Consider the following 24,440-nt stretch of genomic DNA (forward strand, 5'->3'; position numbering starts at 1 on the left):
ATGTATCAATTCAATCGCCAATTGAATGTTACGGTTTTTTTTTATATAACACTTACAATTGATAGGTATCTTAAATAGCTCTTCATAACATTACAAATAAATATTATAAAGAGGAAAGATTTGTTTGTTTGTTTGTTTCGAATAGGCTCCGAAACTACTGGACCGATTTGAAAAATTCTTTTTCCACTAGATGCCGACATTGTCCCTGATGAACATAGGCTACTTTTTTTAATTTTTTTTTAATTTTTTTTTTTCGTTTCATGTGTGTTTTAATGTTTCCGAAGCGAAGCGAGGGCGGGTCGCTAGTTACAAATAAAATTATCCGTATTTATGTGCAAGAGATTTTAGTATCTTGCCTTTACTAGATAATTGTATGATTTTTCCAAGGGTATTCATGAAACGTGGTCATAATTAAAACTAGTTTTACGTTTTAATTTCACGTTTTTTTTATTATCCTTATATTATTACTGCACACACGCGCACACACACGCAACAGCCATAATTCGTCGAGCTTTGAATATTTTGGAGGTAATGGTGAGGTAGGTAACAAATAAGCAGTAATGGGAAAGTCGAGAGTCGGATCAACTATTGAAATCAATGTTCTGATCTGATAAAAGCACAATAACTTTTTTTTTTCCTACCTAAGCTGATAGCCCTAGGGGCTATTTCAGCGTAACCCTAACTTTAGTAGGTGAGCTCACGGGGCTCAAACCTGATGACGTTGCTAACACGAACCCTAGCACGAGCCGTGCTTCGCAGAATCTACCACCGGATCGGAAACGCGACCCACTGAGAAGATCCGGCGAGAAACTCAGTGGGCTGTGTCTGAGAGTTAATTTACTCGTCGAGCCCTTCGTCGCAAGCGACGGGTTCGACGAGAACGGTGACCGGTGCTTGAAGTACCTAAAAGCACCGTTAGTGGATCGGGAGGATCCGAGATGACGTGTTTTGGGCGACGTCGGCTGCTTTCCATTCTGTCCGCAGGATCGGGAATGTCTATAGCTTTAAATGACTAAAATCATGGAATATAAATTTGGGAATTAGAATTTACAACATATCGTACTTAACGGTAGGCAGCAGCTTGGCTCTAGCATTACTGAAGTCCATGGGCGATGGTAACCACTCACCATCAGATAGGCCGTATGATCCTATGCCTACAGGGGCAATAAAAAAAAGTGATGGATCCATGTTGCATAATTGCGTTTATTCATAACAGTTTTTTTTTTATAAACGAGTACTTCAAACTTCATGATTTTTATCTTCCAATAGAATATAATGAAACAAATCGTACACCGCATCAAAAATAAAAATAAGAAACAGTAAATTGAAAGCGGATTCGGTACTAACAATAACTGACAGGAACATTATTATGAGCTTATAGAAAAAACTGTTATTCAAACAAGATCGTAACACTAATAGTGATAACGTTATAAAACTAAGTTTTTGACGACTACGTTATAGTTATTAGGCAATCAATTTTGCTGTTCAGCGAAAGGAAACATTTTATAAAATTTGACTTAGAGACTTTGAATAGCAATTACGATTTCATGCTTTATAATGGCGATTTTTTTTATGTAACACCTTCGTCGATGCTGCGTGGATGCTTATTTTGAAAGTCTATGAATCCTTTTTTAATTCAGATTCATAAAAAATTATTTATGTGTTCATGATTTATTTAATTAGTTAGTATTTTGAAGTATTCGTTTTTGCTGTTCAGCGAAAGGAAATATTTTATCTCTATATATAAAAATGAATTGCTGTTCGTTAGTCTCGCTAAACCTCGAGAACGGCTGGACCGATTTGGCTAATTTTGGTCTTGAATTATTTGTGGAAGTTCAGAGAAAGTTTAAAAGGTTGATAAATATGAAAATGCTCGGAATTAATAAATAACAATTTTGTTTTTCCTTTGATGTGTCCCCCGTCGGACGGATTCCTTTTGTTTGTTTTAAGTTTATTTTATACAAAAGTTTAGGTCTTTTATTTATCGAGGCATTACGAAGTCAGCCGGGTCAGCTAGTATTTTATAAAATTTGACTTAGAGACTGAATAGCAATTACGATTTCATGTTTTATAATGGCGATTTTTTCGACGAAGGTGTTACATACACCTTCGTCGATATCTGCGTGGATGCTTATTTTGAAAGTCTATGAATAATTTTTTAATTCAGATTCATAGAATAAATATTTATTTGTTCACGATTTATTTAATTAGTTAGCATTTTGAAGTATATTTTTGTTTTGTTTACAAGCGTTATCAGTGATTACTTAGAACCGAATCATGTTTTGATGCACTATCTGTAAATTCCTAACAGGTTAGGATCTTGAAAATGTTCTAATAAAATAAATACATTTGTAAATTTGTTTAAAGGGAACGGTAAGCAGAAGATTTTTTACTGAACGCGAGTCGTGGCTTAGCAGGACGGTGCGAATGTGGTTAATTTTATTTTGGCAATTTTACATTCTAGTTTGATTATAAAATGGATTTTCGCGTGACCTTAACGGCACTATGTATTATTCGTGGATTGGTTCTCAGCTCTCACGAGAAAAGTCTTTGGGAAAATTCTTATTGTACCTATCATCGACTGTTTACGAAGTCATAATGAAGTAAACAGTTTTAATTGTTCGTTATCAACTACGCGTACTTTGTCTTTAGTGACCTTAAAATTAAATCGGTTTAAGGAAATTTTTAGCACTAGCTCCGAGGAAAATTCAGTGAACCTAAAACTGCCACAATTGATTTTAACTTCATAATGTACAACCTGCTAATTACTACATTACAGTATACAAAGGTGTGTATGTATTTAAACAGAATAACATTTTATCTATTAGTAGGTGTTTTAACGAGAATCTTCCTGTGAAAAGTTCTCAATTTTTATTTCATTTGATTAGTCTGTTTACAGTCGTAGACCCGCTCTGATCCACCCATCTTCGAGTACGGCAGAGTGACGTAATTTGGCCTATTGCGCGCCTGTATAATAATTACCTACTGCCTTGGAACCACGCGATAAAACATTAGCTGACCAAGTTTGTCTTTACTCACTGTATGCTGAATGTGAATAATGTCGGTTTTAATGTTACTGTCTCTAGTAAATCGTGATACCTACGCAAATTAAGCGTAATAGCATTAGCGTATTTATTTGTTAGTTTAAGTTACGATTCGGTTTTATAGTTGTATATATACATTGTTCGTTTAACTAATTATTAATTATCTTGTATTATAATAAATTTGAGATTAATTTTTGTTTGAATTAAAGGTGCGAAAAAATGCCTTGAAATTAAGCTGCGTGTGTAAATTTTTGATAATAGGTAGCGTATGTACCTATAATCAATAATCAAATAGGGTGTGTGATATGTATCAATCTGTAAAAAAACTAAATTTTGGTTTGTACTTTGTAGCTAGTTAAATAAATATACATTACAAGCGTTGAAAGGACAATTAATTGAAAACATGATTCTAGTACTACATATCGGCAATTTCGTAAAGAACATAGCTTAGATATTTATATACATATTAATAATTTCAAGTATAGGCATTAATTTGTTGTCGCGGATCCTGTCCTATTAAAATTTAATAGTTCATAATATGTAACGGTGGGTTTATTTTCATTCGATTATTTTAGTTACAATCAATTAGCAAAATAGTTTTATTTTTACAAGATAGATACAGCTTATTTTGCGTATGGGTTCTGTTTACCGGATAGTATAATGCAATTTCATAGAAAGAGGCTCTAGAATAATAATTTACTCGATCTTAAATAGTTGAACAAGTCTATCAACAAAAAACACTACTCCACGATTTTTCTCTACGATTGAAACCTGTTATTTTTTAATTTGATTTCAAATCATGGCGCCCATATATACGTCAAAAGCAGATGGGTTTAAGTTATATTATTATTTTATTTTAATCTTACCTTCAAATACCTCCATGTCGGTTTCGCCGAAGGATTACAAAGTTTTTTATTTAATGGTTTCTATGACGACGCATGACAGCCGAAATATCATAGTATGGTTGATTCAAAGATTAAACACTACTCTGCAAGGTTGATTTTTGATTGGATGTCCAGTTGACACGGAGCACAGTCAAACTCAAGGTCAGTATTGTTCCGTTCCTCATAGCTCATTTTACTTTTGAAAAACTCAAACAATACTCGACTGTAAATCTATTATAAGCTAATAATATATATAGTTTTTTCTTAAATATATACTTTCGGTAGTTTTTACACATCAGCATTATAATATTCCAATGGCTTGTTTGAAAATTTGTTAAATTTGCACAAGCAATCTTAAAATTGTAGTTAGTTACGTCAAATGCAAACATCTGTTACATTTCACAATGTTCTCGATTACGAAAATTCGTTTAGGTATATTAGCTCTGTGGCGAGATCACACTCTTAAATATTAAGTGTTTTATCTATGAGTATACTGACGTAAGAGTATTCCACGAATAGAGTTGGTGCACGTGTAAGTATCACACACTAGAAAACACTGTTAAAACAGAGTCGGTCGGTAGGTACTAATTGAACCGAGTAACAGACTAATTTTCATGTCACCAAATGGAATGCTCGATTCGTTTTCATTGATATTTTAACAGGTCTTCTTCAATATCATGCAAAGGAAAATCATAGACCTTTAAGGTACACCGTTTACTAAAAATAAACGGCTAATACACATTGCTTAACCGATTGCGTTGAAACTTTATACAGTTGTTGTTAACAAAAAAGCCATCAATTTCATAAGGGTCGAACCAAAGAAATGTGAATTATTTCGTCAAGAGAGCGTCATTTATGTTTCGAAGCACTAAACATGAGCGTCGCCACCCATCCTTGGTAAGCTCTTTATATCAGGCGGATTATGGGCACGTTTACCTATCTATGGATTAATAATAAAATTAAAAAGTATGTAATTCAGGGGATATTTTTATTGCTTGATCTTAATTCTATTGAGTTTGTACTGTGGATTATATAGATTAAACACTAAAATATCACACTGTTTATTTTTATTAGCAAGGATAGTCTATGATAGTGCGTGTCAGACAGTCTGTCAGAACTGGTCAGAACAAAAAGGAGATTAAAAACTTTATCATTTTGTCGTTTGTTTAGTTAACTTCACAAGAAAACTCGTAATCTTTCTTTCAAATTACTGTAAATAATATAAACGTTATAAATAATCATGGGTCTAACAATATCAAGTGTATTTACTAGATTGTTCGGCAAAAAACAAATGCGTATTCTTATGGGTTAGTAACGTGACAGCTCATCTTGTTGACTGCATACTTATTTCTTTTGTTATCTTTAAATAATGTCGTGGTGTAAGATTAAATCGTGAATAATTTGTCTTTATTTTCAGTTGGTTTAGATGCTGCCGGAAAAACTACCATACTTTACAAATTAAAACTCGGTGAAATCGTGACTACGATACCGACAATCGGTTTCAATGTGGAAACAGTTGAGTACAAAAATATTAGTTTCACCGTGTGGGACGTTGGCGGCCAAGACAAAATCAGGCCTCTTTGGCGTCATTATTACCAGAACACTCAAGGCTTGATATTTGTTGTAGATTCTAGTGACAGAAAAAGAATAGCAGAAGCCGAAAATGAGTTGGCTAATATGGTAAGTTTTATTTAAACAGGAACAGAAACATGTCCTCTTCATCAATACCGAAAAATTGTTCAAAATCGACAATTTGTTTATGCTAACAATGTTTCAGTTAAAAGAAGATGAGCTTAGAGATGCAGTTATTTTAGTTTTTGCTAATAAACAAGACATGCCAAACGCGATGACTGCTGCAGAACTTACGAATGCCCTAAACCTTGGTAATCTGAGAAATCGACGGGTAAGCAATTATTAATTAATTTGGCATTATCATAACCATTCGTAGTAAATTTGCTGTCTTACAGTTATACATCTGATTCTAAATACTATAAATAAATTTATAAATGGTAAAGCACCTTGCGGTTGTGAAATATCACTTGGTCTGGTTCCTGTTATGGTGTATGACACAACCAATTGAAATGGGAAGCTTTTAAATTATGAAATGTTTCACAGTAATACATAATTTAGTGTCAGTTACACCATATTGTATTCATTTTTTGGTAACCACATATCTACATTGTACAAAAATTCTTGTTACAGTACAATAATAATCTACAGCTATGTATAGTATGACCACCTGGTTAAACAAACTAAAATGCTACTAAAATTAGATCACACTGTTGTAGAATATTATGCGAGTGTGTGTGTCCTCTAATAATTTAAAATGAAATAAATGAAAATTGTATATAGTTTAATGCTAGTTTTTCCAACAGTGGTACATCCAAGCAACATGCGCTACACAAGGACAGGGGCTTTATGAAGGTCTTGATTGGCTGTCCAATGAGCTAGCGAAGAAATGAAGCTAAGTTCAAGATCAATCCCAGGGAAACAAGGAAAAATACATTCCCGATTTACTTCAACTATAATGTTGTTCATGCTATTCAAACTAAAAGACTTAAGCAAATTATATATCATTTTATATATGTATGTCTTGTTTCATGTTTTTATTTGTAAAATTTTTGAATTGGAGGAATCCATTTATTTATTTTCTGTAATTAAAATGTAATATCTGCACATTTATGTTTGTGATAATATGCCCCAATATTTTTAGATCTACTAAAGTCGATAATATTGTGTTAATTTACCATGAAAATGTGTGTCTCTGTGTCTTTGATCAATTATCAAGAATGAACATAAAACATCTTTTAACTACATGTTTAGTCTAAAATAACTAATGTTCAATGTTAAGAGAAGCTGTCTATATAGTGTGGTGGTTGATAATATTAACTTTACTATCAATGCAATTCCATACTCATAAATGGTTCAAGCGTAAATGTTTAATTTTTGCTGTGAGCAATGCCATTTCCATAATAATATGAATAATATCGGAGATAAATCAATGTATTATTATTTGTTACAGCAAAGTGTAATTGAGAAGCAACTTTTTTTGTAATTTATAGCTATTTGTACTGCTGCTGTCAAATTCCTCAAATAGGAATTAGTTTTGTAACACAAAGTTAAAATTTATATACTATGTTCATGTATATTATGTACAAATTTAATTTTTTTCAGGAAAACATATTTAATGGTTCAATAGACTGACACTAAGAAGTCTCTTTACTTTTGAATATGATGGATATAATGGTCTTATAAATGATTGGGCTGATTTGTCATTTCAAATAATTTGAACTTTAGTGTGAAACGAAAACGCATATTATACTGAGTTACATAATATAGTGGCAAATAAAATTTAGGTGTAAATTAAATGATATTTCATTAAATATATTTATTAGAAGATATCACTAAGTGTCTAAACTGCTGTTCTTTTGATCTTATCTTGTAATCTTATCTATGACTCCATTTTGCTTTTCGTTTTTCCACAAAACTCATTATACCTTCTTGTCCATCTTTACTTGCAACATTATCAACCATTACTTTCTCACCTAAATCATAAGCATTGAACAAGCTCAGTTCAATTTGTTGATAGAAAAATTCTTTACCCATAGATATGACACTGCGGCTTTTGTGTTTTATCTTTTCAATTATTTTTTCTACTTCATTATCTAGTTCATTTGCTGGAACTACTTTTGTGACAAGGCCACTTTCATATGCTTCCTGTGCATTTATTGGTTCACCTTAAATGAATATTAATGTAAAAAAAAATTTGTGCTTAATAAAAACTTTCGCATAATAATTACTAACCCGTGAAAAGCATATAAGTTGCTTTAGATTTACAAACAGATCTTCCAAGAGCAATTCCAGGTGTGGAACAGAATATACCAAAGTTTGCACTGCAATTGTAATCATATTTTGAATATATTTGTTCTATTTAAAATACTGATTTATTTATAAATTTCTTTACCCAGGAGTGGAAAACTTGCTTGAGTCAGAACATACGATTATATCACAGGTAGCTACTAGTTGACAACCAGCCGCTGTGGCAAATCCATTTACCTATAAATTATATAAATAAATTTATATAACAATAATATAAACATTGACAATATATTTAACTCATCTCCAAAGCAATATATTCATATAATTGAAACATTATTGGAATAGCAAAACTATCTCTTGTCACAAAATTAATTAATCTATGAAATCATTTAATAGAATAAAACTGCATCCTAAACTTCGATCAACAATAGTAACCTAAAGGATCCTTTTTATCTGTATAAAAATTATTTAGAGAATATGGCTCATGATTCTATAAGGTATGCCAATTAGAACTGTTATGAAATATGATGTGCTTCATGAAACTTTTTATTTAAGCTAGAAAGAAAAAAGAAAAACACTACCACTATCACTGCTGTTTGTCAACACTTTTATTTGGTATCTATTCACAGGCCTTAATGGCCTTAACCAATGATTATCTTTCTTAGAAGTTCTCATTTTTATTAATGTCAACAACAAACAAAAGATATACTATGCATACTATCAAATCAATGCCTTCAATGAACACTATGCTAACTCCAAATTCGTAGGTTTACAGGAGGAGCGTGTAAACGAAAAAAGTTGATAAAATCTTTATTATTGCAGATATATTTATGGTTTTTTCTTGTGTAACTAGCTGATTGACTCTTGCTTCGAACCCCATCAATAATGATTTGTAATACTTTTAACACGTTGCCTGTCCGTGCATTATATATACCTAATGCATTTTTGGTCCAGCTGTGACGTCCGTGCATTATAAGTAATGCACGGTATTCTAGCTGACACGTCTGTGCATTAAAACTAATGCATGCATGAAATTCAGTATTTTAGTTGTTTTTGAAAGTGTTTTTTGAAAAGCACTTACATGTACTTCATAAGTACATAAAATGAAATAGTTAAGCCGAAAAAAAAAAATGGGCGTCACGGGTACTTAACTAAAATACTCTGGACAGGCAACGTGTTAAAATAGTAAAGCGATTTGCGTGAATAACGAAAATTTCAAAATTTTGAGTTAAAGTAGTGTTCATTGGAGGCATAGAAATGAAAGTATCAGTATAAATTTTAATTGCACAAACAATAGTTATAGTAAAACATCAAAGTACCTGAAAAAAATACATACCTTAGCTATAACAGGCACAGGACTTAAAATAATAGATTTCATCAACTCTGTGGCTTTACTAAATATCTCTTTGTGTTGGTCAACTCCAGAACTAGATTGCTAAAATAGATTTAATGTGAAAATTTAGCTGCAGTGTCTAGTGTTTTGAATTGGTGCTAGGGACAACCAAGTTTGTTTTAGGAGACAAAAAAACTAAGAATCTAAAACGGTTCTTAGAAAAACATAAAATTCTGCATTGAACATTTTCACATATTTTACTCAGGACAATACTTAATTATTTTTAATTAGATTTAACAATATCTCACTTACTAATTCTTTTAAATTATGGCCTGCAGAGAAAACATTACCCTTTGCAGATATAATTATTGCTCTTAATGATATGTCCTCTTTGTTTTTATTGATAGCTTCTATCAAATGGTTCATCATGTTCAGTGATAGTGAATTCCTAAATAATAAACAGGAATTTGTCTAATAAAAGTACATTGTTGACACTTCAATAAAAGTAAGTCAGACAAATTAACATAAAAAAGTTGTAGGTATTGATAATGAAGTACATTATGTGTAAATTATTAAATGTGTTATTAAAAACACAAATGCTATAGCTAAAAAGGACTTAGCAATATGTAAGATCAGTAATTTTTTTTCAGATGCACGCTAAAAATTAAAATCTCTTGAATTAATAAAGTGATTAACTTTCTTGCTTTCATTATTTAGCCATAAATTTCCAAAATTATTATTATTAATCCCCATTAAGTAGCATATAGTATGTACTTGGTCTTTTCATGATTCAATGTGATTTCTCTTGTTCCATTATTTTCTGTAGTAGTTATATATTCATTGTGAACAAAACGGCGTAGTACCGACAATGACCTTGATCCGGTCTTCTGCAAAGAAAAGTCTTGATAAAATATAAAAAGAGAAAAGGTATACATAAGGTTTCTAATCGTGAAAAACTTGCCTGAACAAAACTGAACATGATGTAGAATATGTGGATCGAATAAGTAAGGTAGAAGTAGAGTTTATTAGAAGTAGGCAAGTACCTAGCTACTAAATAATTTGAATACCTACAATATATAATATAATAATAGTATAATAAATACACTTTTATCTTATTTAATTGTACTTATCAAGATTTTTTAAAGGAATTTTAATTTTATGACCTGGTAACTAAGACCTTTAGGTCAAGTCATTTTAATTTTTATATTCTTATTTTTCTATCAAGATTTCGCTATACAACAAACACAGATTAATATAGTAATTACTACGTCTTCCAACTTAAACGTATATATTACTAAGTTCATTATGTTAACTTGGGCTATTAACCATTTAGCATTAATATTATTATTATTTTCCTGCCTATGCTGATAGCCTTGAGAGGCTATTTCAGCTTCACCTTAGCGTGTAGGTGAAGTGCTCAAACCGGAAGTGTTGCTAACACTGGCCCCAGCAAGAGCAGTCAGTGCTTCGCAGAATCTACCCCTGGATGGGAAACACGACCCACGAAGATCCGGCCAGAAACTCAGTTGGCTGGCTGTGTCTATGTTAGCATTTGCCGAAGTGCTTATGTGTGGTAAAACAATATCATTTCTAGAAAAATCCCAATTAAGTCTTAATAAATTTTCGACATGTTACTGAGTAGTACAATCGATTACAGATTCAAATAAATCAACTTCACCTCTTTCCGATTCATTTAAAGAATATAAATGTATATTAGTAGACTATTTGAATATGGTTATAAACTCGATACTTATAAAAATTGCATCGGCAGAAACTGATTGCCATATTGAAATGAAGAATAAAAACGGGCAGAACAGCAGGAAACCCTATCCTATGTATCTTAATTTTCATAAGACATACAGCAGGCGGCTCATTTGATCGTATGGGTTCATTGCCACTCGGGGGATAATGGCATGGGGCAAAGCTAGGCCAAGTAACTTTTGGAAAGTATAGTATTTTCTGCGGTTTTCGAAAGTGGAAACATAAATGTACGTTTAATCTTGCCTTGTTTAATGTCATTTTAAATTAACATACTACTTCCCGCCCGAATAAATCCGAGATCTATATATTTTGAAAAATTGTAATATTCCAATAAAGGTATTGTAGTATCTAAATATGTAGTCCTCTAATTTGAGATCAAACTTTACTAATACACGTTAAACTGACGATACGTCTTTTCTTATCAGAAAATTATTTTAAGCACTATAAAGATATTTTTCTGTTTAAATTAATAAGGCAGGTAGGTACCTACTTTTTCTCTCTACCCATTCGCTAGTAGCTGAAGAGGCTATTCCAGCTACGCCCGGACGGGTAAGTGAGCTCAAAGACTCAATCTGAAAAAGTTTGCTAACACTAACCCTAGCAAAAGCAGTGCTTCGCAGATTCTACCACCAGATTAGAATCGTTATCCACTGAGAGTATCGGCGAGAAACTCAGCGGGTTGTGTCTATGGGTTATATCGCTTGCTAAACTGTGTGCTTAGTGCTTCGATCAGTATTATTGATCGATTGCTTAGTGCGAGTTTCTTAACGTTCTCAATAGCGTAAAAGTTAACCCAATTTTGTATGCAGTCGGAAAAGCGTCCCTAGCGGCAAACGTACTTAAACGATCCCATTCCATACAAATATGAGCTAACTTTTACGCTATCGAGAACGTTAAAAAACTCGCACTAAGCACACTGTTCGTCGTAATTGAAGGGTTTAACGAGGAAGGATAACTGATGCTCGAGGAGCTAAAAGTGATGACCAAGAGTGGATCCGACGAGACATGTTTCGGACGACGGCGGCTTTGCGTCACCTCATTGCTTGGGTCGGACAAGTAATTAGCGACGAGCACGGTAAGAGGGTTATCGTTTCGCGCCGCTTTGTCGAAGTAATGTTTCGACGCTACTATAAACGGATCCTCAGGGTGGCGGCGACAATTGAGACAATTTACATCCACACGAAATAATATATTCTCTTTAGTACACGTTATGGTGGGTAGAATACGAATGCAACAGAGATATGCTAACCGCCGGTATTTATACAATCATCTTGACCTATTTTAATACAAACTGAGTAGGTAATATTAAACATTGTTCATCTTAATTATTCTGCTGATTATCTACGTACAATTATTATTTAATAATATCGAATTATGTAACAAATAACATTAAGGCTTATTGCGCCGGAAGCTGTCAAGCGGAAGGCGCCAATAAAATATTATAAGTATAAAGAAAATATGAATGAACTATTTACTTGATTATGAAATTACTAATTATATTATAAGAATAATAAGTTCTATATATTTCCTAAGTTCGTAAATAATTTATTATGTGAGGCCGGAAGTGTTGCTCGATAACACTACTTTAAGATACTTACGTATCGGTTTTAAATTTAGATCATCGTGAAGGTCATTTCTCAAGAGCTACGGCGCAACGGGGGCTTTCCTGTAAAACCGTATTGAAAGGACTGATGAGCCTCTATTTGGAGCAGGCACTGGTATAGGTCATATGAAAGTTTTAAGACACCTGTCATCTGATTTCGAAGGAACATTTTACTTTTTACCGATGTGTGGGCGAAATGTCATGTAGGCATCAGGGAGGAGCTAGATATTCCCGGCCCAGGGTATTTATTGGCTGAAGAAGGTGATCGGGAAGGGGTCGCGTTTTTCCCTTTTTGTAATAAAACTCCAAAATGTAAGAATTTCTTCCTTAAGATTCATTTATTTTCCGAAACAGAAAAACAAATAGCAAGATGAACGAAAACCGTTTTTACATTATATTTTTCTTAAAATCACATCTATTTAATGGTATCCAATTCGGCGAGGAACAAATAATATAACCAAGACACTTGCAATTTTTAGTTGTAAAATAAAAACTGAATTCGTGATAATGGAAAACCATATTAATGTACTTTATTATTTGCCGATTACTAGGATTATTAATAAACATTGCACCTTCTATTACTATTACTAACATAATGTAATATTATGTCCCTATATCCACAAAAAAAAAAAACGAAAGAAATAATAAAACAAATCACACGAGCCTTGCTATTACCTTACTATAATCTACATTAGAATTAATATTAACTTCATACTGAAATTATACGATATTACGATACTGATATTATACGAAAGTGTCTGTTACGTTTTTATGCCAAACTCAATGAACCGAGCGCTGTGACGCGTCCTTCTTCAAACGAGACTCGCAAAGAGTACTCAGCGGTAGATAGCCCTTGGCTGAGCTCCTGGTATTGCTGAAGTCCATGGGCGACGGTAACCCCTCACCATCAGGTGGGCCGGGCCGTATGCTCGTCTGCCTACAAGGGCAATAAAAAAAAGATGTCTATGGGCTCCAGTAACCACTTAACACCAAGTGGGCTGTGAGCTCGTCCACCCATCTAAGCAATAAAAAAAAGATAAGCCGTATATGTTCGTCTGCCTTTCGTTCCCTCACTGCTGAGGTTCGCAACCACATGTGACGTTCCTCCAGTGTTCGATCATGGATGGCATCGCAAGGTACTGACTACCACCAAGTGCTTCCTTTACCTACATACGTCATAAAAATCGATTTTAACGAAAATCGACGTGGAAATCGTTTTTAAACTACTTTTCATGTTAATGATGAGCTCACATTTTCGCTCACGCCCATATTTAGTGTAGTCCACGTGAGGGAGGCGACAAACGTTAGGTTGGTGTACAATGGGTACCGAGGGAGCTTAACGGTACCACCTCCTGCTCGTTTCGTATTCTGAATGATCAGATTCGGAATTGTCGTCGTCGCTGTTCAAATATTCAGCGCCCTCGTCCTCTGCTGTAATAAGCTTTATCACTGCACTGAAAACAATGAAAACGTTTGATTAAAATACTCAATAATTCGTATTATTTGTAGGTATTGTAGATATCGTTTATTTGTGTCTTACAGTAACTTAGAAACCTTATACATACATATATACATTTAATTTTCATTTTAAAAATATCTAATTTCTTTTGACCTTGTAACAATTTCAATTAAATTGGTTGTTGAATATTAGTGTCAACCAAACTAATTTTTACTGGTGGCAGGACCTCTTGTGAGTCCGAGCGGGTGGGTACCACCGCCTTGCCTATTTCTGCCGTGAAGCAGTAATGCATTTCGGTTCGAAGGGTGGGGCAGCCGTTGTAACTATAATGGGCCCTCAACTTATATCTCAAGATGAGTGGCGCATTTACGTTGCAGATGTCTATGGGCCATCTAAGCAATAAACAAAATTATCGATATAGTCAATATATAGACACGAATCTATTACACGAAGTACCCGATTTACAAGAATTAGAATCGGTGTAACGACTTACTTCAGAACCTGTTCTTCAAAGGCATTATTTTTTACGGAGTGTTCGGAAGACGCCATGATCTTGTCGGCTAAAACGTGGTCTAATAACGACCGCATTTCAAACAGCAATTGTGTAGTTTCCTTCTTGCAACAAACAGATATCTTTTCTATCGATATGATACAGTCATCTGGGTCTTCAGCTGCTGATAAAATTAGAAGATTTTTTTTTTCTTTACATATGTGGAAAGACCAATTCACAGTCTGCCTGCTTAAAGAGCATGCCCTTAGATATGGCGACGTTAATGCCACTTAACTGCATTCGAAGTCGTCGTTGCCTAAAGAATAAGCCTAAGAATAAGCCTAAAGAATAAGCTTAAGCGATGAAACTATGTCAGTGAATGTGTGTGAATGTGTCAGTGTCTGTAAAAGTGCACAAATGTGGAAAAATGAAACAGCCGCTGAACGTAACTTCTTGGGATCCTCCAAAAAGTCCACTGAAAAAGTCTCAGTAAATGACCACCATTTTTGTGAGATTATATTTCATCTCATCTCATTTCATTCAATAATATAATTTTTCATATAAAAAAACTTTACATTAAAATTAAAATTAAACTTGACCTATAGGTCTTAGTTACCAACCACAAAACTATGTATTAAAAAAAAAAATATTGTGGTTTTGTGGAAAAAATTTTTTTAACGCTGGGGAATCCGTTTGCATCTAATTATTTATTATTATTATTACCATTTAATCCGAGTTGTGGTTTACCTGGAGACACGTGAAGTTCACCGAAAAACAACAGAGGCAGAGTATAGACCAGAGTGACGTCAAACAAGAACAAATCGGTCGAGCGCCGCTTCAACCAGTACACCAGCCAGTTAGCGCCCGGGCTCGCACACATCGGCTGAGCGTTGAGGCCGCCGTTGTGTTTGTTCGCCATGACGCTGCTGGGGTGCAGCGCGATCGAGCCGTCTTCCGGAGTCCAAACCTTGATGCGGGGAGTCTTACGTGGATTTCGGTTATGAAGATTCGTCCACCTGAAATTGATATTTGATTAAGAAATTATGCATGTAACTGATGCAGTTTTTTTATTAGATTTACGCAAATCTTAAATTATTAGGATTTAAATTGTATTTTTATTATTATTAAAATAATTAGGTATGCATTTTGACTAGTTATCTTAATAAATATGATATCAAAGATTGAAAGGCTTTTTGGCTATTTAATATGCGACATTTATCTTTGTAATTTAAGGTCCGATTTATTTGGTATTAGCATCAACAATTCGATGTTTCTTATTGAACTTCAATTATGTTTACCGGATTCAAATAGCTGAAGAAGTTTTTTTATCATGATATTTTTCCCTTGTTTGTAAAGTAAAGCAGCTGACAATATAGGGCAATTGAATCATCAACCTAATGTCTCCAAGCCGTCTTAATATTTTGTTGTTTCTTGATTCCAGAAACCACTTGACACAGGGTGGGATCGTGAGCAAGTTTGGCTATCTACAGCATATTTTTTTACCAGAATGCATGATTACTTAGCGACAGAAATAGCAACATAAAACAACAACAAAAATTTCACTCGAAGTTAATTGTGTTTCATATGTAACTTACCTCACAGAACCAATATTGGGGTATAGCGCTGCAGCGACTATAGCTTTAAAAAGGCTTAGATTATTAGCATTTCTATTTTCCCAAGCCGATTTGATGTTGCCAGTATTCAAAAAGCCCATCTGCCTCAAATTGTCGGCCAGCTGATGCTTCATTTCAGAGAGTAATTTCAGAGTATTCATGGAAAGGAAGTTTTTGTATGCGAAATTATTACGATGTTGCCTGGGGCATTGTTCCCATTGTATAATTGCCTCGGATATCGCAACGTGGTCACTTGGCTCACCTAGGGCTAATTCCTTTTTTGCTAGGTCCATTTGTTTTTCTTTTCCTGTGAACAAAAATATATTTGGTTAAATCCTTCGATAATGGTCTAAGCAATTATTAATTGGAAATTAGTGTGATCCATATGTCCTCAAGTAACAATTACTTCTTTAACCCGACTTACCAATAACTAACTGAAAAGGGTCTTTGAAGCCCCAAACGGCGGCAACGCTGGCGGCTCGGTCCAAACAACCGAACAGCGCTCCCAACAGCAATAATTTACCAGCCGCAGGGTGAACTGGTAGTCGTGCCAAATGCCAACCAAGAGGTGTTAAGATTTCTGATTCATTGAGGGCTCCACATCTAAAAATTACGAGTATATTTTTAGGGGGATCTATTTTTTATCTATAACTAGCCGACCCGGCAGACTTCCTAGTGCCTCAATCGATAAATAAAAGACCTAATCTTTTGTATAAAATAAAATTAAAACAAACAAAAGGAATCTGTCCGACAGGGGACGACACATCAAAGGGAAAACAAAATTGTTATTTTTATTATATCTGAGCATTTTCATATTTATCTACCTTTTAAACCTTCTCTGGACTTCCACAAATAATTCAAGACCAAATTAGCCAAATCGGTCCAGCCGTTCTCGAGTTTTAGCGAGTTTTAACGAACAGCAATTCATTTTTATTTTTTTATCTATAATTTATATCTTAGATTTGTTGACAATTGGTATTGCAAAGTTAAAAAATAAATTGTGACCTAAACGATAAAACGCCAAGTGTACCTGTAGCGAACGATTTGATTATACCGAGATTTGTATCTCGCAGAGGCAGGTTTAATTTTTTTTACTTAACAAGAAATATGACTAGCTCTTATGGTACACAATCGAAACTTTGTTTGATTTGTCTTATGTATCAAGTTGCGTGGCGTTGCATTCACGTTTGTTAAGTACGGGCTTCGGAGAACACAGAATACCCGATAAACGAATGCAGTAAAAAAACTGAATAACAATCACGATGCTATTGCCAATAAAAATAATACGTTTTAACCACTATTTTTTACTACTGACTTATGAAAATTAACTAAGAAAACAGGCATTTTATTTGTTTATTTTTTATTGCTTAGATGGGTGGACGAGCTCACAGCCCACCTGATGTTAAGTGGTTACTGGAGCCCATAGACATCCACAACGTAAATGCGCCACCCACCGATATAAGTTCTAAGGTATCAAGTTTAGTTACAACGGTTGCCCCACCCTTTAAACCGAAACGCATTACTGCTTTACGGCAGAAATAGGCAAGGCGGTGGTACCTACCCGCGCGCACTCACAAGAGCTCCTACCACCAGTAAATTTTGTTCTACCACCACCAATTTGCTAAATGCTGGCACACTTGATTTGTAACGGCCAACCTAATCGCCGATTATTTACTAAGTGGAATTAGCTTCTGGCTTCAATAGCTAGTAGTGAACTTACTGTTGTAAATGTTTAACGGCAGCTTTAATAGTTTCTTCTGCCGGTGGAGCCGCCATATCCTTTAAAGCATCAGCAGCTTTTCCGAGTCGAAGCCGTTTTATGGCAAGCACGGGCTCGAGTAGGTCACTCCTCTGCATCTCAGGCTTTAGGCTCGGTTCGAGTTTCCCAGCTCGGAACGATGTAACTAAGTGATAACAGACGCCGGGTTGGCATCGCCCGGCGCGGCCTCGTCTGCGATATTGTAAATCTATTGGTAAGGTTACGCGAAATGCGTAAATAGGATGGATTGTCGATAAGATTGATGATTGATTGATTTAACGGCCGTTTGGTGTAGTGGTTTTTTTTTTCCTACCTAAGTTGGTAGCCTTGAGAGGCTATTCCAGCGTAACCTTAACTAGTAGGTGAGCTCACGGGGCTCAAACCTGACGACGTTGCTAACACGAACCCTAGCAAGATCCGTGCTTCGCAGAATCTACCACCGGATCGGAAACGCGACCCATTGAAAAGATCCGGCGAGAAACTCAGTGGGCTGTGTCTGAGGGTTAATTTGCTCCTCGAGCCCTTCATCGCAAGCGACGGGTTCGACGAGAACGGTGACCGGTGCTTGAACTACCTAGAAGCAGCGTTAGTGGATCGGGAGGATCCGAAATGACGTGAGTGTAGTGATAAGTGACATGGTCACTACACAAGGGGGTCGCGGGTTCGAATCCCGCCAAGGGAAGATATTTGTATAGATAAATATAGAAATGTCTTTTCCAGGGTTATGGATGCATATTAAATATACGTATGTGTATAATAAAAATCGTACATTTATTTCAGTCATCTGGTACCTGTAACACAAGTTCTTTACGAACTTAGCACGGGACCAGTTAACGTGGCGTGATTGTTAGTAAATATTTATTTATTTATTTATTGTGAATGGCCAAAATATAGCACACAAAGATACCACGAGTATATATAGATGTAGTGAGAAATTATTATTATTTATTAAATTATTATTTTTATTTTATTTTATTATGGTACTGAAGCTATTTGAGAGAGCACGATAAATTTAAACTTTTCCGAAAAATTACGAAGGAACATCTTTTCTCACTATATCTATATCTACGATAAATATCTATACAAGCATATGTTATGTCCAACTCTTGAACAATCTCAAAATTGTATGCCGAGATTTATTTTGAATAATAGTTTGTTTAACTATAAAATATGCAAAAAAAAATTAGAGACATTTTGCTATTCCACAAGGCTAGCAGCGGTAAAAGGGTTAAATGAATCTATCTATGATTGCATTTCAAACAAATCTGTCCCTTAATATATTTTGGTTTATTCAATTTCGGAAAGAATTTCCCGCCTTTAGATTAGAAAAAAAAAAACAATTCTAAAACCTTCATGACCAAATTGTTTAATTTCCGTTTCTATTTAAATCAGTCATTAAAATAGTATTTCTGTTACTAGTTGAAAGCTGTGGAAATAGATAAGAACTATATTAGTTTTTAAACTTGAACTAATCATCATACCTTTGTCGCAAATTGGCCTGAGATATCCACTCAGTTTTCAATGTCGATATGTTGTCCGCAATGCTTAGTCCGCTGTATTTAATCTTACCGCAATCGATTACGTATACAATATCATCGATTGTAATTGATGTTTCCGCGATATTCGTAGCTATTATGATTTTTCGGATACCGGTCGGTGGTCTTTGGAAAATCTTGTGTTGTTCCAAAGAAGGTAGTCGCGAATGTAGAGGATATACGTCGAATTTCGATTTCGGAAATTCACAACTCTGCTCCATCACGGACATGAGCTTGGTTATATCACCGATTCCGGGTAGAAACACCAGGACGGCGCCGGGTTCTTTACTGCTAATTAATTTAAGAACTTCTACAATTAAATCAATATTAATATCTTCGATCCTTGCATCTAGTAATGTAGTACATACATCCCAACCGATTTTGCCTTTTACGGTTTCTAGCCATGGTCCTGTATAAAATTAAATATTGCAATTTATTACATATAGGATTCTAATATAGTAGAATGGTTTACAAGCGAAAGCCTACAAGGAATTAGAAAATAGTACTAGATGAATGAGGCATTAAAGCCTTTGGAAAAAAATATGTTAGTAGGTAGTATAGTTACCCCCCAGAATCTTACTGAATTTTTTTATTCTGATTGGTCATTGCATCAGTTGCCCATCTAATTTAATCAAAATTAGCCTACTCTATGAAATGTACAAGTGACACCGGTACTTACCAATTTCTGCTTTATATTGTATGTCTTTTTCCATTTCAGAGGCTGCCATAGCTTTAGCCTTTTTCGTGTGATTTTGCCAAGTCTTTCTCTTATCAGCTCTTTTGTTTTCAGCGGGTGGCAACTTATATCCAGTCATTTTCAATATCTCTTCTAAATAAACATCTTGGACAGGATATGCTATACCTTCAATGTGGATTCTTTGACAGTCACCAAAGTAGGAAGTGAGATGTTCAGCATTTATTGTGGCACTCATAAGTATTAGTTTCAAGTCTTTTCGCTTATTCAGTACCTAAAATATACGCATTATTAACTCACAAATTGTTTTAAGTACTTTTACCGCAATATAATTGCCAAATTTAAAACAACCTTTTTTAGCATACACATAGACAAGTCGATATGTGTGTCCCTTTCATGCACTTCATCGAGGATAATATGGCTATAGTTAGACAAACTTTGATTAACTTCAAGTTCAGTCAGTAGTATACCTGTGGTACAAAACATAATGCTTCCTAGAGGCCTTGGATCAACCCTGGAAGTTTAAAAAAATGACTTATTTAGACATGAAAGAATAAATAGGTGAATTTATGGGGACGTACTTCAAAGTATAACCTATAGTCATGGCCTAAAGGATAAGACGTCCGGTGCATTCGTATCTATTGACGCAACGATGTTCGAAATTCGAATCCCGCAGGCGGGTACCAATTTTTCTAACGAAATACGTACTTGTCGTTCACGATTAACTTCCACGATCAAGGAAGAACATCGTGTAATAAAAATCAAACCCGCAAAATTATAATTTGCGCAATTATTGGTGGTAGAATCTCTTGTGATTCCGCACGGGTAGGAACGTTTCGGTTTGAAGGGTGGGGCAGCCGTGGTAACTATACTGAGACCTTAGAACTCATATCTCAAGGTGGGTGGTGGCATTTACATTGTAGATGTCTATGGGCTTCAGTAACCACTTCGACTGGGGGCCGTGAGCCCATCCAACCAAATATACAAAAAAAAAAATTGAATCTTTTTTATTATCACAAATTGTTTTAACTTTTGTCCTGTTATGATCTGTGTTCCAACTTGAACTGTGTGATGTAGACCTAAAATAGTACTGAACCGTCTGATACCGATAATAGGGCGTATTGTGAGCCTTCACAGTTAGGTACCACCATCCTGTCTACTTCTGGCGCAAAGTCCTGGGTTCCGGTTTGTAAGATGAGAAAACTTTTATACAGTACAGACAATTTCATCTTAGAGACTTAGAACTCATGTCTCGAGGTGGGTGGCGACATTCCTGTTGTAATAGTATGGGCTCCGGTACCACTTTACAGCAGAGGGGTCTTGAAATCATTCACCCATCTAAACAAAAATATATTTCTAGACTATTTTTATTACTATTTTACCTGCCTAGAGCGGAAATAATCAAATGACACATATAACAGGAGGTTACCATAAATAATTTTACTGTTGTTAGGACCTTTTACTGGTGGTAGGACTTCTTGTGAGTCCGCGCGGGTGGGTACCACCACCCTGTCTATATCTGCCGTGCAGCAGTAATGCGTTTCGGTTTGATGGGTGGGGCAGCCGTTGTAACTATACTTGAGACCTTAGAACTTATATCTCAAGATGGGTGTCGCATTTACGCTGTGGATGTCTATGGGCCAGTAATCCCTTAACACCAGGTGGGCTGTGAGCTCGGCCACCCAACTAAACAATAAAAATAAAAAAACTCAATAAAGCAAATAAGCCTAAGCCCAACTGAGTTTTGCCAACCTATTCAAATTATGGATCAAAAACTTTTTCATAACCAAGAATGCCATTGAATTCTGTTACTAATTAATCCAGCATTAGCTATATGAAAAATGCCTAAATAATACAGCACAAATAAGGGCTTGATATAGAATAGTGATGTATTCTCACTTCTCCAATCTAACAGCATATCCCACACTATTCCCTAGTTTCTCATTTCTCTCTTCAGCCACTCTCATAGCTAATGATGAAGCTGCGATTCTCCTGGGTTGAGTTACTAGAATCTTCACATTTGCACCTCTTTTGTTAATAATGGCATCATCAAGAATTATTTGAGGTACCTGAAAACGTAAGATGTTGTTAGTATTTTACAAATTATGATTTTAAAATGATTTTCTGTAGCATAAGTGTAGATGTGACATAATTTTTAATTAAATTTAAATCTGTTTTAATTTTTAAACAAATTTTTTTTCAAATTTTAATGTTCTTATTGTCAACTATTACTGTTACTGTCAATATTCTCTTATTTCCCATGAGTTTTGCAATGCAAGAATCGTAAGTGACACTTATGTCAACTTTGATCAGTTTGGAAAAACTTGTTTTACTATGGGTTACAATTTTTATACCTGTGTCGATTTGCCACATCCTGTTTCTCCACTTATGACCAAAACTTGATTATTGTTGATCATGTTTAAGAGCTCTTCATATTTTTGGTATGTAGGTAGCTTGTCACGAAATTTCATGTGCAATTTATAACCATCTTTGCTCAACATATCATTGTATTCTTCTATCATTGCAAAACTGAGATCATTATTTACTTCATTCTTAATATTAATGTTGATTCCTCTTGCCAAGCATTCATCTAATTTTTCATCAAACGTCCCAGTTATGATATCTTCGTAGCCATATTTATAGTTAACTGAACTTCTAAGTGATAAAAAACGGTTCTCTAATTTGATTTCCACAGTTTCATCCTTTACTGAAATAAAATCCTTAGATGGCCCTGGGGTCATTAAAACATCATTATCAGTTTCCAAAATTTTGTTTTTTTTATCTGGTGAACATATTGCAGTAGCATCTATTTCTTTTTGGATACTTCCAAAAACAGGTATACCATTTGATTTGTTGTCAACATCGCTTGGTGAACGTAATTCAGCATCTTCAGATATCATTGAAATATCTTCTAGCTTTTTAAAATCAGTTAGTGGTGTTTTTGCTTCAAATAGATTTTCATTATCACTTGCCTGCACACTGTTTTTGTTTTCAGCTGTACTCGTGTTCATGTACATCGCTTCATGTAATGACAGTTCAGGTTTTAAGCCTTTTGGTGTTTCTGCAATAGTCAATTTTTCTATTGGTTTTATGCAAATGTTCAGTCCTTTAGCAAGCTTTTCTATTGATGCTAAATTACTATACAGTGATGAGACAATGCTTGGTGGAATTTTGAAGCGTATCTGAAATTAACCAACTGATACTCAAAAAGATAAAAGTTTCATAATATCAAGTTCATATATGAACCTTGACAGACTTGGAATCTCTAATCCACAAATAGACACCAGGAAAAGCTTAAAATAAAATAATGTTAAAAACTGCTTTTATGTGAATTATAAAATTACTGTTCCAATTTTGGCAAATTTGGCATTCATATGTTCATGTTTAAGAGCTTTGCGAACTTGCTATCACATACATTGGACTACTAAATATCACATCTTATGTTTCGCAGTTCAGTGTATGTCAATGCCAATCCAAAAAAATTTTGGCATATAAGCTTCATGTTTAAATAAGAATTAATTTATTTAATAGAATTTATCTACTGGGTTAATATCTACTGGGTTAACACATACACAATGTCATATTATTAATTCAATTTGTTCACAATAATATGTTTTGCTTCAGGGTTTGTTTTATAAGAAAAAATAAATTGTTGAATAAAGGATAGTATTTAAGCTATTATTTAATTTTAAATAGCACTTTCAAGCAAATATATTCATTTAATGATATTTTCATAAAATTCAAGAAATCCTTTCAACTTCATAATTTGCAAGTGTATCAATAACCAATGACAAAATATTAATTTTATTACTTTGGCCTAATATCCTGCCTATGAACAGCTTTCTTTAGTTCGGCTTATTATTAGAGGGTGATTTTTTAAATTAATTTTTAATATTTAGAACAGTCAAATACTTTATCAATTAATCTCATAATTCCCTTACCACATTGTTTTTCTTATTTTTCTTTCCTTTTTCAATACTTAAAGCTTTATAATACATTCCAATTTCTTTGCCTCTTAGACCCGATTTCGGTGGTCGTGGCCTATCAAACCTATCAAAAGAATTATATCTCCGAGGCATTTTAAAAAAAATATCTGTAAGATAAGTTTTGTGGGTTCAAATTTCAAATGTATGGGATATGTATTGTTTATATGTTTAAAATGGTGTTGGTATATATTTTTCGCTTTGAAATAAACTAATGTAATTTTATTGAAACTAACTTATAATTCCGTGGAAAATTAAATGTTTTTTATGCATTAGAGCTCATTATCCTGCTTACTTCTTGCAACCTCAATGTATAATAGAGTGAATTAGAGTATAGGTCAGTGTGACCAGATTTTATTTGACGAATCTATTCCTTGTGGAGGTTAAAATCTACTGAATTCTACTAAAAGAGAACGAGAAATACTAAAAATCTATAATACTTTTTTTTTGCTGTCGTGTTACC

The 24,440-nt window shown here is 34.3% G+C and overlaps 4 protein-coding genes across 12 annotated transcripts in view; 1 reads left to right on the forward strand and 3 right to left on the reverse strand.

Moving 5' to 3' along the window:
* LOC101735348 (MAP7 domain-containing protein 1) overlaps positions 1 to 4,271 on the reverse strand; it is a 45,886-nt gene extending 41,615 nt beyond the window's left edge. The window contains exon 1 of one of the 6 annotated variants that reach the window (XM_021351648.3): positions 3,911 to 4,271. In XM_021351648.3, the coding sequence (XP_021207323.2) occupies positions 3,911 to 3,926 (16 nt within the window). In that variant the 5' untranslated portion in view covers positions 3,927 to 4,271. The remainder of the gene's footprint in view (positions 1 to 3,910) is intronic. The other 5 variants (XM_062676056.1, XM_062676063.1, XM_062676075.1 and 2 more) reach the window with 5 other exon arrangements.
* Positions 4,272 to 4,877: 606 nt separating this feature from the next.
* LOC101746919 (ADP-ribosylation factor 2) lies at positions 4,878 to 7,296 on the forward strand. The gene is made up of 4 exons (XM_004931702.5): positions 4,878 to 5,235; positions 5,346 to 5,608; positions 5,706 to 5,831; positions 6,304 to 7,296. The coding sequence occupies exons 1-4, from the start codon at positions 5,169 to 5,171 to the stop codon at positions 6,388 to 6,390; spliced, it is 543 nt and encodes a 180-aa protein (XP_004931759.1). The 5' UTR covers positions 4,878 to 5,168; the 3' UTR covers positions 6,391 to 7,296.
* A 5-nt stretch (positions 7,297 to 7,301) lies between these two features.
* On the reverse strand, positions 7,302 to 10,241 carry LOC101747049 (enoyl-CoA hydratase domain-containing protein 3, mitochondrial). Its single transcript, XM_004931703.5, has 7 exons — positions 10,042 to 10,241; positions 9,855 to 9,967; positions 9,393 to 9,528; positions 9,084 to 9,182; positions 7,893 to 7,984; positions 7,733 to 7,821; positions 7,302 to 7,665 (listed from the first exon to the last, which is right to left on the reverse strand). The coding sequence occupies exons 1-7, from the start codon at positions 10,057 to 10,059 to the stop codon at positions 7,376 to 7,378; spliced, it is 837 nt and encodes a 278-aa protein (XP_004931760.1). The 5' UTR covers positions 10,060 to 10,241; the 3' UTR covers positions 7,302 to 7,375.
* A 2,514-nt stretch (positions 10,242 to 12,755) lies between these two features.
* On the reverse strand, positions 12,756 to 24,356 carry LOC101736021 (ATP-dependent DNA/RNA helicase DHX36). 4 transcript variants are annotated; one of them, XM_038021432.2, is made up of 13 exons: positions 24,214 to 24,356; positions 23,936 to 24,087; positions 22,349 to 23,176; positions 21,894 to 22,063; positions 20,346 to 20,508; positions 19,980 to 20,268; positions 19,247 to 19,709; positions 17,727 to 17,957; positions 16,431 to 16,609; positions 15,989 to 16,313; positions 15,141 to 15,409; positions 14,397 to 14,574; positions 12,756 to 13,898 (listed from the first exon to the last, which is right to left on the reverse strand). In XM_038021432.2, exons 1-13 carry the CDS (start codon positions 24,248 to 24,250, stop codon positions 13,781 to 13,783), a joined length of 3,402 nt encoding a protein of 1,133 aa, XP_037877360.2. In that variant the 5' UTR covers positions 24,251 to 24,356; the 3' UTR covers positions 12,756 to 13,780. The 4 variants fall into 4 exon arrangements, with proteins under 4 accessions (XP_037877360.2, XP_037877355.2, XP_062532080.1 ...); XM_038021427.2 differs by having other exon boundaries at positions 14,397 to 14,577; XM_062676096.1 differs by having other exon boundaries at positions 23,936 to 24,306.
* Positions 24,357 to 24,440: the final 84 nt, after the last annotated feature.

Source organism: Bombyx mori, chromosome 3 (assembly GCF_030269925.1).
Source record: "Bombyx mori chromosome 3, ASM3026992v2".
NCBI classification, from domain to species: domain Eukaryota; kingdom Metazoa; phylum Arthropoda; class Insecta; order Lepidoptera; family Bombycidae; genus Bombyx; species Bombyx mori.